Source organism: Xiphias gladius, chromosome 3, assembly GCF_016859285.1.
Source record: "Xiphias gladius isolate SHS-SW01 ecotype Sanya breed wild chromosome 3, ASM1685928v1, whole genome shotgun sequence".
In the NCBI taxonomy this organism is placed as follows: Eukaryota; Metazoa; Chordata; class Actinopteri; order Istiophoriformes; family Xiphiidae; genus Xiphias; species Xiphias gladius.
The window spans coordinates 11,603,137-11,616,944 of record NC_053402.1 but is presented as its reverse complement, the minus strand read 5'-3'; the positions used below and the strand labels follow the sequence as shown (position 1 = coordinate 11,616,944).

Genomic DNA, 13,808 nt, shown 5'->3' with positions numbered 1-13,808 from the left:
ATCCAAACATTTGAAGTGCCTGCCACCAGTACTAGTGCTGTGCCTGCCCAACATCATGCACATGCAGAGGAGGGGGGCTGAGGGTGCTTGATGTTTTTTTCAGCTGCCGTCGTTTGGAATAATGGAAAATTCATTAGCCGCAACACCTGGAAAACGGTGGGGTAAATCGGTGGAGAAGCGTTTTAGAAAAAATTCAAGAGCATAGTGCCTCAGAGTCTCAGTGGTATGGTGAGGTGGAACACTTTCAAGAAAAGATCGTTGGAGGAAGCTTTTAAAGTGGGTGCCTTTGAGTTGCAAGCTGCAAAGGAATGAGAGAAGGAGTGGAACAGTGAAATTTTGTCTTGGTTGATAGCCATTCCTCTTTACCTGGCAATACAAGATATGTCTTATAGAGGGGACAATGACACTTTGTCAAGACAAAATGGAGAAGGGAATTTCTTAGAGTTGGTGGAGTAGTTCAGCAAGTATGACGGTGGAATTAAATTACACCTTGATGCCATAAAAGAGAAGCAAGGAACTCAAAAAAGATCCCTTGTCTCGCCACTCTCAAACAGAACCGAGAACGATTTAATGAAGGCTTTGACCATATCAGACATGTCATCCAAACAGAAATTTAGAGAGCCAAATCTTTTCCATACCAGTGGATGAAAGCACAGATGTCACACGCACTGAACAGGTTTCCTTTGTTGTCAGATATGTACGCAACATGAAAATCAAGGAGTGCTTCCTTCGGGTGTGTATTGTGCATTCAACAAGTGGAGATGCTCTTGAAAATCTAGTGATGGCTCTACTGGAAGAAAATGATCTCCGAATAGATCCAGGGGCAAGGTTAAGATAGGGTTGCAAACAGTGGGGTGGGCGCTATAAGGAACTTCAGTCAAGAATTCTAAAACTAAATCCAAAGTCCTTGGATCGGGCCTATGCCTCGATCTGGTGTTGGTTGAAAGTGCATAGTCAAACACCTGTTTTGTCAGTTTTTTCCACTAAAAACCTTACACTTTTATGGGCAACTCATCAAAACAACACTCTGCATTTACTGAAATTCAGAACAGAATGCACCCCCATCAGCATCCACTGGAGCCGCTGAAGCTGTGGGACACTCAGTGGGCCTGCACAGAAACTGGCTTTAAGACTCCGAGGAAGGTGCTCCCAGCTGTCATGCAGTTCCTTGAAGAAATGACACAGCGAGATCTCCCAGACTCTTCCGCGGGTGGTGCAAATGATCCTTCTCAAGAGCATCAATTATGGGTTTTTCTTGTGTCTGGAGACCACCTGTCCAATCTTCCAGGCAACTTTAATTGCTTCTGATTCATTGCAGCAGAGAGACATGGACCTGGCTGCAGCGTTCAAAAATTGTAGGTGGAGTTTTGCAGAGGCTCGCCCACAGCCGAACAGTGTAAGAGTTTAAGGAAATTCACAAACAGGCTACAGAGAAGGCCGCATCTGAGGTCCCTGAACAAGCTAGGAGGAGGAAAGTGCCAGCGAAGTTCAAGTTCAATGCCACAATCAGCCATCAGTTGACGCTTCCAGTGTCCACAGCAACTGTGGAGCATTCTCTCTCAAAACTAAATCTGAAGAAAAACAAACTTCACAGCATTTGCGAAGAGGAGAGGTTGTCAGAGCTTCTTTTACTGACGATTGATAAGGATGTTCCAGTCAGCCACAGTGACCTGATAGACATTGTCGTGACATGGCCAACAAAAAGTTGTTGTAATGCAACCAAGAGTTTTTACAACAACTCAATCCAATCCCATCCACTTATTGTTGAGATGAATGCTACTCTATGATGTTTAATAGGTGATGACAAATGATATAGTATGATGCAGTTTGTTGCAAGATTCCATGTTACATTCTGTTTGAATATGGGTTACTATAATTATACAGGTTATATTATAAATTATGTTTGTGTGTGGTGTTTTAAATCTTCCTCCATGTGCCCCTTTTTAACTTTGAGCACCTGCCCCTCTAAAAGTCCCTGCACGGCCCTGCCCAACATCATAACATTTTTACAGTGGGGACTATCAGTGCCTCTACTGACTGTGAAGCTTCGCCATCACAGATGTAGCTTAGCTTGTGTGCCAAACTCTAGCTACAAGTGGTTCCTTATCTGCGAAACAAATATAATACCAGCTCTGAATCGATATTGTGGATTTCCAGGTAATTAAGTGTGGAGCATTCCTAGTAATTACACTAAGCTGAGTATGAATTTAAAACCTCAGAAGCAAATGAGGGAACAGAGGAGTCATTGGCATTGTTCAAAAACACTTAAGAACCTCCACTAATAACGAGTTTTATTGTCAAATAGGCTGTGTTCAGCTGTAATCATGATTATTTTTACAACCACTATCTTCTACTCCGCTTCCTAACGGTCATCTGTATCAGAAAGTACATTACCTGCCCTGTCATTACATGTGCTTAAATGCCGCAGCCTTGAGGAAGACATATGCAATGCACCAAGCTAAGTTTTGTTTGTATACAGTACATCTGAAATGTATACAAAATGTACAAATTTTACTTTACAGTAGCAGCAGCAGTGATATCCCTTGTTAATTTATTTTCATGAATGCTTTTATGAGAAAAGGCAAAGAGCAACACATACAGAAATTCCGAAAAAGAAAAACTCAGCAACTGACTAATGCTGCCACAGTAATATTGACTAAAAATATATTCCCCGGAAAGAAACTTTTTAAGTAAACAGATTTTTATTCCGAGGACATAAGGGATATTAAAAAGGAAAGTCACTTTCTCCTTCTCCAAAAATGGACTGCACATTAGTGTTTATTTTGTTCCGTAAAAATACATGACATGTACGGTATGTCTGATAGAGACCTCACTGATACACAGCGAAATAAAGTGGGTTAAAGTAGGTTGATCCTTGCCCTCCACCACCAATCTATTAATTTAATATGTCTCTGTGCCCACTGTATGTTGATCTGAATTAGCGTGAGACGTGAATACGATGTGAGAGACTACACTTGGCTTCGCCTGTCCCTTGAATTTGTCTTGTAAAGTTTGACACATGTCAAAGTGCCCCAGCTCTCATGTAAATACAATACAAATGGAAAGAGAAAGACACAACTGAGATGCGAATGTTTTTACTTTGTAGAAAGTTTTGTTTTTTTTTTTAGACAGTGACTAACTGAGGGTGTGGGCAGTGGGCATGCTTGTGAAAGCTACCACACCCAGGCAAATAAATTAGGTGGAGAGACGGTGACAATTTCAACAAGTCTTCCCGGTGTTGTGTGACACTGCGAGGGCTTCAAATATTATGGGACTCACTTTATTAATATTCAGCGTGTGCTACATTGATTTAAGGCGATTTATTGGAAGTTACAATGTCACTGTGTAGAAATCATCAAAAACCAGCAGAGCTCCAAAACCTTTCAAATATGTACTTTTAAGCTTAAACTTAAAATTCTACTACATTCATAAACCTGACTATAGTTGCTGGAGGAAGGGTACCACTTCACCACTCACTGTATTCAGAGTTTATTTAAAACATCCGACTCTGAGTCGTTGGACAGTGAAAATAGCAATATCGCTCTGTTCCTCAGGCTTTTACTCAGAGACTGAAGGTGCATCTTTCTGTTGAAACAAATCATTGTCATCGGTATATAATGTTGTTGAAATTGATAAATGGTTTGTACAATATTTGTACAAACCATAAAATCTGCACTGTTTACACCCGTCTGTTATCTGGGAATCATCCTTCTCATGTACAAAACAGTGAATAAGACATAGTAAAATCATTTGTGGCCATGCTGCATTTAAATATATTTATTAGGGATATACAGTAAAGGATGTAAAGTGGCACATATAATTTTGCTTATGTGAAAAAATTTTAGGACTTAAGATTTCTAGGACTGCTTGAGATAATATGTTGTATTTCCAAAAAAGCATGTCAGCCATTTCTTGTACTCCTCTCACACCAAATCAACAATTCAGATCTATACACAATGAACAAAAATACAAAAGAACTTTAAACCAAACCATTAAACAAAAAGTAATGCTACATCATCTACATACACACCATATAATTAGTGTAGCTCATCTGTTTAATAAATGCAGATAAGCATTTAATTCATACTCTCATACTCTCATTGCTCTTCAATAACAGAACCAAGAAAGTTAAGAGGAAAAAAGAGGAAAATGCAGGCAGTAAGCACTGACATTACAGATGTGTACAAGGGCTTCAATTGTGGTATAAAGGTTTCATAAACCAATATTTTAGTGATGTCAATATGCCGTGTTGTGTCATTTTGTAGATTGTGTCACATACTATATGTACTGCGCACATAGACATTGGTAGGTGTCATTTTCCCTTCACCTGTGTCTGTTCAACCTCAGCTTTGCCGAAGTGGCGCTTTGTTTTTGCCCCAGTTTACAATGTTTTACATTTGACAGATAGATTTTCTTTGACAGCCTTTGACATCTGTAAGATCACATTGTGTGGACGCCAGGGATGAAAACCATTACAGTGTATCCATAGTGACAATCCAAAGGATGAATGATGAATACGAATAACCTTCAACGTCAGTGTAACAACTGTTGCATTATTAAAAAGACGTCAGAACTTCAGCTTTCAGCGTTCTCTGAGGATTAATTGATCAGGATACAAATTCTCTGTTGTTGTACCCTCGGTAAGTCAATTTACTGGGCTATAACACAGCTTTCTCAAAGAAGTTAAAGAAGACGGCAGCCAAATCAAACACTTTATGTCTGAAATGAAAGCGTGGAAGGGGTAGCCACTGGGAGTGCTGAGTGAGAGAGAGAGCCGTGCTGTGGTAATGGACCCAGCCCAATGAGCTGCTGAAGTCTGCTTCCCTATTGATGTACGAATAGTGTTTCCTCTCACCTTAATCCCAACCTTCCCTATCCCCAACCAGTTATCACCAATATGTCTGACCACATCCGAAACTAAGCCCTAACCTCAACGCGGATGGCGGCATTACAGGAAAGACAATTCCAAGTAGGGGGCGGGGGGGCTCTATTTGAAGAGGGAAGAGGCTTGGCTCTGTGTCCATCGTCTGTCTACCTCCCCCAGTCAATCACATTCAGTTACAAAGCTTTAAAAAAATGCAAAGGTGGGGCTAAAAAGCTCAGGGAAAAGAAGTTCAAATCCAGCTAAATGGTATGGGCTCAAATTAGGGTCATTAAGATTTTGAGCTTGTAAAGTCATGTTCACAAATAGCTTCCGAAGTTGGTAGTTGTAAATCAACCTTTGTAAAGCTGTGAAATAAGTCGGCATGATAAACTCAAGTTTGTGCATCTGTAGAAAAAAAAAAAGTATTTGTAGAAAAGATTTGTGTTTGTAAAAAACAAAATTGTGACTGTTTGAAAAAGTCTTTGAACAAATTATAACAGTGGTGAGGTTACACAAAGACTTTGTGAAAAATGGGACTTTTGTGAACATCTGTGTACAGATACCGAGCAGGAAACTGTTGCTGGAGTTGTTACCTCTTCAGAGGGTGTACAATTGGATACCACTGTATCCGATACCATCACCTGTGCACATACCGTACCTATTGTTAATGTCAATTTGTCAAATCAGATTGATGGTTGTCAAAGTCTTATCGATGACTGCAGTATTTAACACTTCTCCTTGCCCAAGTCGAGTTGCTCTTCCGTTATTAGTTAATTTGAGTAAAGCACATCCTGGCAGAAAGTTATCTGGAATGCATTCACGTTTTGCAATTTTGCCTTTGTGTCTACAACGCAATCAATGGAGCTGGAGGCAGCAACTGATCTCTGTCTGAATGTACCCTCACGTACTTGCAGTATATGTGGCGCCATGAAACAAAAGAAACAATGAATAGAAAGGAGTAGAAGCTGCACACTATACATTCAAACCACACATCTCTGACAAAAGCTGTCGTCGCGTAGCGGCGAAAAATGGAACTGTTGCACAGAGTTTGCACGGGGCAGAATTCTTGGGGAGATTGGTGCAGTCTGTCAAACCCATAGGGCCGATTTATTGGCAAATAGCAATTTGCAGATACTCAGCCTTATCTAATTATTTGGAAGTTTTATAGCTTTTATAACCATGATCTGAAAGAACCTTTTCATAGACTCAGGCTACTATGTAAACACTGTTAACACTTAGATCACTATAGAGACTGAAACAATGTTTTTGTAACAAACCTTCAAGATGAACTTGAAGGCTGATATTTCACCCACCTCCCGCGTAGTTCAGGGTCAAAGTTCAACAAATTTTTAGCTTTAGTTGAAGCGTAGCTCTACACAACGCACCACACACATCGACACAGGACTGTCACGGCGCAACACATACACAGTTATGTAGCAGGCGCACACAAAATGCCTTTTTGCTTGAAATTGGACGTGTCTTTTTCCGGTCATTACAATATACAGCTGAGAAAACTCTGATACAGCACAAGTTTATTGTGGACCCAAAACAATAAAAACCACAATAAACAAAGTACAGAAAATATACACACGAGTTCACAAAAATACTGTGTACGTGCCATCCAAGAACTATCTTAACTGCAACCTAGGGACTGATTCATTCACTCGGACCATTTATTCAGAGCTTACATTTGTGGGTGTTTACTGTCCTGCGCTCCTTGACTTGAAAACTTCTGGATTAATCACGAGACCGTGTTACCATGGTCCATGTCCCAAAAGCTATGTACTTATGTGCATTATAATGCAGTTAAAGTTTCTCAATGATGAAAAAAGTGGCCTATTTAACTACGCGGAAGGAACCCACGTTGAACAAGGAAAATAATGGCAGTAATGATGGTGACTCATTGGTTATTTCAGGTATTGTTCAGATGTTTTCGTGTCATCTCCAAGTGAACATCATCCAAACCAGAAAATTACGTAATAAACAATAGTAGATATAGTTGAAGTAGATACACACCCAAACACGCACGCACGCACACACACACACACACACACACACACACACACATTTATTTTTTTAATTAATTAATTAATCTTTTAACGAGCTGTCATCCCCAACCACAACAAGGACAATAAAACAATAATATGTAATGACTAATGGATGAAAAGTGAAAAAGGCTTGCATTTCTCTTCTCTGTCTTCCAGCTCTCTTCTGTGTCATAATTGTTTCATCACCATTAGTCTGTCTGCTCTTCACCCTTGTCCAAGTCCTCGGAGACTGACGGTGCATCTTTCTGTTGAAATACATTGTTCATATTCTTATTACATATCGTTAAGATAGGGGCTGAAATTCGTGCAACATCACGCCAGTGATCATTTCAGATAGAGATTTGAAAGAAAACTTTCTACAGATTAAATTTCTACAATAAAACACAAGACTGTTTGTATTGTGCCTTGTAAATATGCAGTATAGATTCACATATTTTGTGTCTTTGTAGTTTTGATGGCCACATAAATGCTACAAAGACACTTCCGAAAGAAAGAGAGAAACTAAAATAATTGTTAACGTTTCACAATTATTAAAATGATTCCTGATATCATGCATTGCTGTTGTCTCCTCATTAAAGCTCACCACAGATCCTCCTTCTCTGGGCCTACTGAAAGAACAGGTCAGCCATTTCATGTATTCTTCTCTAACCTAGAAAATGCAATGAAATACAACTTGTTTTAGCGTTGTGTGTTAATGCTGCCAAAAAGAAAGGAAGCTTTTTTTATTGCTGTCATTGTTAGTAGTAGCGCCCTATGAATTGAAAACGTATCAGAGGGCAGATTAACAAAAGCAGAGTGCTCTGCATGAAGAGACTACCTCCTTATTGAGCAGGCAGTGGACGATGTAGAGGAAGGTGCCCTGCTGGGAGTTAAGGATTATGAAAAGGACTTTAAAGAAAAGATTACTCTGGTACAGGCCCAGAATCCACGTACAGCCCAGTATGACAAACTGGGCCAGGATCTTGAACACAATCAATCTGCAAACAAAACAGATACGAAGTGAGCACAGAGTGGCAGCCTACTACTCACTCACTCTGCATTTGGAATCAAGTAGCTTTTTTATGATTAAAGAAATGCAGTGTATTTTTAAGAATGGGTTTTACTCTAATCTCTAGTCTCTCCTGCTGTCCACAATTTTATTTAATCAATCTTTTCACAACCGGCCCACAGCATTTATTTAAACAAATCAATTCTAGTTGTCGCACTTTAGGGTTAATGGAAGAATAAAAATGCAGAACACACACACTCACCTAGTATCTTTGGACTGAGAGATATCACTCTTCATGTTGGTCAAGGTGGGTCTCAGACTCCATAAAGTAGCACAGAACAAGATGCAGTTAAGCTGACAGAGGAAACAAATTTAGAATGAGTTTGGATGTGTCCCAATTATCCTTAATTGCAGCTGCTTCTATTATTACACACTGATAGACTCACTGCAAGGACAGTAATTACAGGTCCTGTTAAAGCCCATTTGAAACTGCGTTCTTGTGACAGCCAGCACCTGAAATTCACACATCACACACTATTATCCAGTCTTGTACGACTAAAAATCCGTTTAAACACCGAAGATAAACAATAATCAATCTGTGTATCGGTGTTCATGCTACTCACACTTCTGCCTCAGTAGCACCATAACCATCAGAATACACCAGTGCAGAAATACCCACAATCACAAATGGAACGCCGTAGCCGATCAGATAGAGAAGTGGCCCGGGGAGGCCATCTCTCCGGATGACCTGCACCTTCGAGAGCCTTCGGACCAGCAGGTGGAGCTGCAGAGCCTCCAGCAGCATCCACACAAAACTCGCAACAATTAAGAAGTGGAGAAGCCCGGCCACGACAGTGCAGGCCAGCTGTGGAAACACGTGAGGGGGAATCTTGACATCAATAACATTGCTTCCTCCCTTCATTTAAGCTCCAAGCTTCTTGCACAACTGTTAACACCCTCAGCAGAGAATTCTTACCTCTAGTTTGGTCACATTTAAAACACGGCCAGCACAACATGAGGGCCCATTAAGTATTTTTCAAAGCAAAAACAACAACCTGCATCTTAAATCTTACTGCACCTCATGTTCAACATATCTGTCATTCCACAGCAGCAGGAGATGAGACAAGGCGAGGCTGAGACAGAGGTGAAGACGGGCTGTGTTGTTAATCTTGCGGTTCCAGCTACACAGCAGGAAGGTGAGGATGGCCAGTGCGAAGAAGAATAGTCCGACAATCACACACATCCGGTTCAGCCACTCTAAGAAAGGATCCTCTGGTGGAGGCTGAAAAGACACAACACGCGGAAAAAAGCACGTGCCGTGATCGACCTGGCGTCGGGTGTGGGAACCTGTGTTAGCAAATCCGTATTCACAAACAAATCTATAATACCTCCCCTATCTGCAGGATGAGGGCAAATGTGGAGAGATGGGAGCAGCTGCACACTGTGTAGTTTTCATTAGTGTATGCAACCCAGCAGCCCTCTACTGACCAACGCATAGTCTTGGCCTTTTCTCCTCCTTTTTCACTTCCTTCTCCCATTCCTGTCTCATGTGATTTGTCCTCCCAGTACACACAGGTTACCAAACCAGATTCAGGCAGTGCCTGTTGGAACCAGAGAATCAAAAGGTTTTTAAATATGTTGAAAGATTGCAAGCCACATGTTATCTTAAAAAGTATTTTTCTGAAAAAACTGGGTGGATGGATAAATTGGGCAGCACCTTCCTGTGATGGATGGTAAAATTAACAGGTTCTGGGAGGTTGGTGTTGTTCATTGAGGGCAGGATTGCGGTGATAATATCCGAGTACATCTCCGTCCTGTTTTCTGTTTCAAAGTATTGATGACTTAGAAGACTCTCCATCCCACTTAATGTCATGAAGGCAGCTGCTGCAGAACCTGGGAATGCCCACATGGTGGAGATGATCAACACTATTAAATACCCCTTTACACCAATGTCTTTGATTTTCCACAGTTTTGTTTTAGGTTTGCAAATATGTAGTTCATGGTAATGACTGATTTTTTTCAGTTTCTCCACTGCATGAGAGTCAACTTTAAAATTAATCTGCCTTAAGCACACGTTGGTAAAATAAAATTGACAAAATAAAAGATTAAGTCATGCAGGGTGATTTACTACAGCGAAATGAAAGAAAACCAGTTTTATTGCAAAAGGCGGGAAAACAAAGTGGCAATATATCTAGTATATATATCTATGTGTAGTATATGTGGATTCAACATTGCTGGCATGATTCTTTAAAAAAAAAAAGTATACTTTGGTAATTGCCATCATCCTTTCCATTATGAGCTTCTTCTCACCATTGTTGTTTTTGGCTAGACTTTCCAGGTTGATCTGCATGGTGTTTCCTTTCGCTGAGAGAAGAGAGCTCTCTCCATCGTTGTTTCCAGATCTGATCGTTTCAAGACTTAAATCTACCGCACAGATTAGTGTTAGAACAGCTTGATTTGATATCCACCCAGTACACATACGGTAAATATCTACAGTAAAGTAAGATGAACCTATCTTACCCACAGCTGAACTCTTCACAGTTGTCTTGGTGTGGTTTTGACCCGGGTCCACCATTGCAGACACTAAGCGGTCTGAGATGCCCAGAATGACACTGCCGGTCTCCCCGTCACCTTCACTAATCACTGTGATTGATCTGACATGTGGTCCAACACCTGACACTTCCTTTAACAATGAACATATCTGTGATAAATAACTGACCTGGCTGATGAAGTAACACACCGTAGGATAAAAAAAAACCTCCCCCAAAGGCTGTAGAGTTATAGGGATTCAAGTTATTTATGGAAAAACATTTACCATAGATGCTGAGAAGCTGTTTGCCACAGTCTGCAGAGAAAGCACAAGAAAGAGAGGGCGGAAGAATAAGGTAAATGCACTTGCAGTGTCATCCACACATAACATGCAGCGAGCTTAAACTGAAGTTGAATTAATTTCCAGTGAAACTAGCTCTGCACACCTCAGGAAATTGATGTAACTAAGCGCTCACGTAGAGAGCTCCTTATCTTAATGAAACCAGCTAATACTGAGAGGTTTTAGCAGTTACAGTCTTTCTAGAGGGGGACCACCGCTCTTTGTTGTCCACTTACCGGTTCTGGTAAGATTATGCCTTCATTGTCTTTCAGTTGCTGATCCATGTTGCCAAGAAAAGCTCTCTCTTTTGTCTGTCCCTGCAGCAAACACAAAAGCGTAACCTCATCTTTAATGTTGTTTGTCTAACTAATAGATTTTGCTGAGGCATGGGTAATTTGTCAAGCTAACTAGGCTGTCTCATGGGTAACTTGGATCTATCTTCAACATGAAGCAATGGAACCTAAATTCGATTCTGACAAAAGCCTAAGACACACATGTCTCTGTGTTTGCAAAATTGGTTGGCCAGTAAAATTGTCCTTTCTTTGACAATGCCACTTTGTCGATAATATTTACCTCTGGGGGTTTTATCTCATCTAGAATCTCCTTAAGACCTGTTGAGTTAGTGTAGAGGAAAATGAAAACGTCAGCATGTATGGGTCATTCAGCACATCGGAAGATTATAGCATACTGTATATACTGCAAGCACCTGCATCCGAAGCTTACTTTGACAAAATGAAACTCCCAACGTCCACACAATTCCAGTTGATGGGTAGAATCCATCTGGACAAGAACAATAGAAGGTCCCTGGTACGTTAGTGCACACAGTTTGTTTGCCACATATTCCTGGTGTCTCACTGCATTCTTCTCTATCTGTAGAGAGAAAAAACACATACAAATAAAAGTAAAATATATAATAGTAAAATCATAAGTCATATAAATCAATAGTGCACACACACCTGTGCATGGGTTAGATACGCTGGCTATCACGCCTGGGTTGTCTAGCCGATAACCAAGGAAGCAGGTGCAGAGATAAGATCCGATTGAGTTTGTGCAGTTGGCATTAGGACCACAGATGGTAGCATCTCTGACGCACTCATCGACATCTGCCAATTACAAGATACACAAGTGAAACAATAAAGCGGGCGGCTTTGCGTATGACTCTTGACTTCTGTTACAAACAAGACGATTTGACGGCGGATTTGCAATTTTCCATCTGCTCCTAGATGCTGAAGAGCCTCTGGCATCTGAAAACAATCAGTGCAAATACCTATACAGATGTTGGTCCCGCTGGGTTCCTGCTCTGGTTGAGTTTGTGCGTAACCCGGTTGACATGCACAGGTATAAGCTCCAGGTGTGTTGGTGCAAACAGAGTCAGGGCCACAGACGGTGGAGTTGAAACATTCATCAGTATCTAAAGAAGGAAGAGTTAACTCAGTTGGCATGGAAAAGGGATCAGGGCATTTTTCTAAGATGTTGTTTTACCCCAAAATTAAGCACTGATATATAAACTACAATATAAACCATAATATAAACTAATGATCATTAGGAACCACATTTCTTCTCGGTTATGGAGGCCTGTTTAGTGAAAGTGGGTTACAATAACTGGGTTTCTCATTTGTCCCTGTCCAGTTGACAAAACCCAATCTGCTTAAAGTCATCAATTTGGAAAATCTAAAGGCTATATTTTCATTCCAGTTACCTGGTGATACTTTTATTGCCTAACATGCCAGCAACAACCTAGTGAAAAAAAACCATACAAATGCAATACTTTAGTTTATATTTTTCTTCAATAGAAGTGTACCATTTGGAACTGCATTTGGTGAAAGCTTAGAGAACATGAAAAATGTAGTCTGTATCCTCCAGTTTTGTGTAACATTACTGTAAACAGACCTTGGCAAACAGGAGTTGCGTAGGGTACAAGGTGGTAGCCTTTATGGCATTCACACACAAAACTTCCTGGGTTGTTTTGACAGGTCCCATCATCTCCACAGATATTGTCAAGGCACTCGTTGATATCTATAAAGAAAACAAAAACAAAAAAACAAAATCAACCGGAGTCTCAAACTGTATGACAAGATTATGCCACTGCAGCTCAACAGAAAGATACATTAATTTGAGGTGAGACAAGTAGTGCCTTTGCATTGGTTGGACGTTCCAGGTGGTAATGCTGAATTTGTAGTGTTGAATCCATTCAGACAGGTACAGCCGTATGCTCCAATGGTGTTGGTACAATTGGAGTAAGAACCACAAATCCCCGAAGTCCTCTCACACTCATCTATGTCTGCCAAGAGACGTTACACACAGGACGTTAAGGTGGGAAGTACAGTACATGCTCACGAAATGCAGACCATGAGCATCCGCTAAGCATTTTAATGTACTCAACTGTTTGCGACTGTTTACAACAGGTTAGATGAAATAAAACGTACTTACCGACACAACCATACGAATCTGATGTGGGTAGGTGTTTTGGAGGGATTTCATACCCAGGAACACAAATACAGCCTCCAGCGGATGAACACTGAGCAAGTGGTCCGCAGGAGTCTGGGCTACACACGTAATGATCTGAACCGAGATACCGCACACACATAGAAACAAACACATAAACAATATTCATGGGGAAAAGATAAAAGCGGGTCTCCTTAACTGCACATCGTTGGATGGGACATGCCTAAACAAAACAAAGGATGTCAACGAGCAATCAGTCCTTACAGGTGATATAACCCGAACTGCCATGTGGGTGATTTGATGGTTTGTAGATGTAGAATCCTCCAGGACAGAGGGCCACACTCATGGAAAAAGAGTAATAATCGCAGCGTCCAACATTTCCATATGCATTGCCGGTTGTTGGAGTTTCAGATTCAGTTGTTGGATATGAAAATGGAACATAAATAGGATATTCGGTACCACCAATAGGGCCACTCCGGCAGCCTGTAATGATTCTGTCTCCACCTATCCCTGTGAAGCGCCACCACTTCCCAATAAGATGTTCGTCGCTCTTTGGGTAGCCGGGGAAGGAAGATGATTTAAATAATATGTTGC

General features: G+C 40.8%; 1 protein-coding gene and 1 long non-coding RNA gene across 2 annotated transcripts; both read right to left on the bottom strand.

Annotated features, from left to right (window-relative positions):
• Positions 1-7,051: 7,051 nt before the first annotated feature.
• On the bottom strand, positions 7,052-10,475 carry LOC120783840 (adhesion G protein-coupled receptor E3-like). The gene is made up of 11 exons (XM_040117137.1): positions 10,421-10,475; positions 10,211-10,324; positions 9,618-9,793; positions 9,289-9,501; positions 8,979-9,182; positions 8,524-8,765; positions 8,347-8,413; positions 8,163-8,254; positions 7,730-7,889; positions 7,496-7,561; positions 7,052-7,157 (listed from the first exon to the last, which is right to left on the bottom strand). The coding sequence occupies exons 1-11, from the start codon at positions 10,473-10,475 to the stop codon at positions 7,101-7,103; spliced, it is 1,446 nt and encodes a 481-aa protein (XP_039973071.1). The 3' UTR covers positions 7,052-7,100.
• A 530-nt stretch (positions 10,476-11,005) lies between these two features.
• LOC120804777 lies at positions 11,006-11,586 on the bottom strand. Its single transcript, XR_005709484.1, has 3 exons — positions 11,493-11,586; positions 11,343-11,380; positions 11,006-11,086 (listed from the first exon to the last, which is right to left on the bottom strand). It is a non-coding gene; the product is annotated as an uncharacterized LOC120804777 (long non-coding RNA).
• Between the last annotated feature and the right edge of the window lie 2,222 nt (positions 11,587-13,808).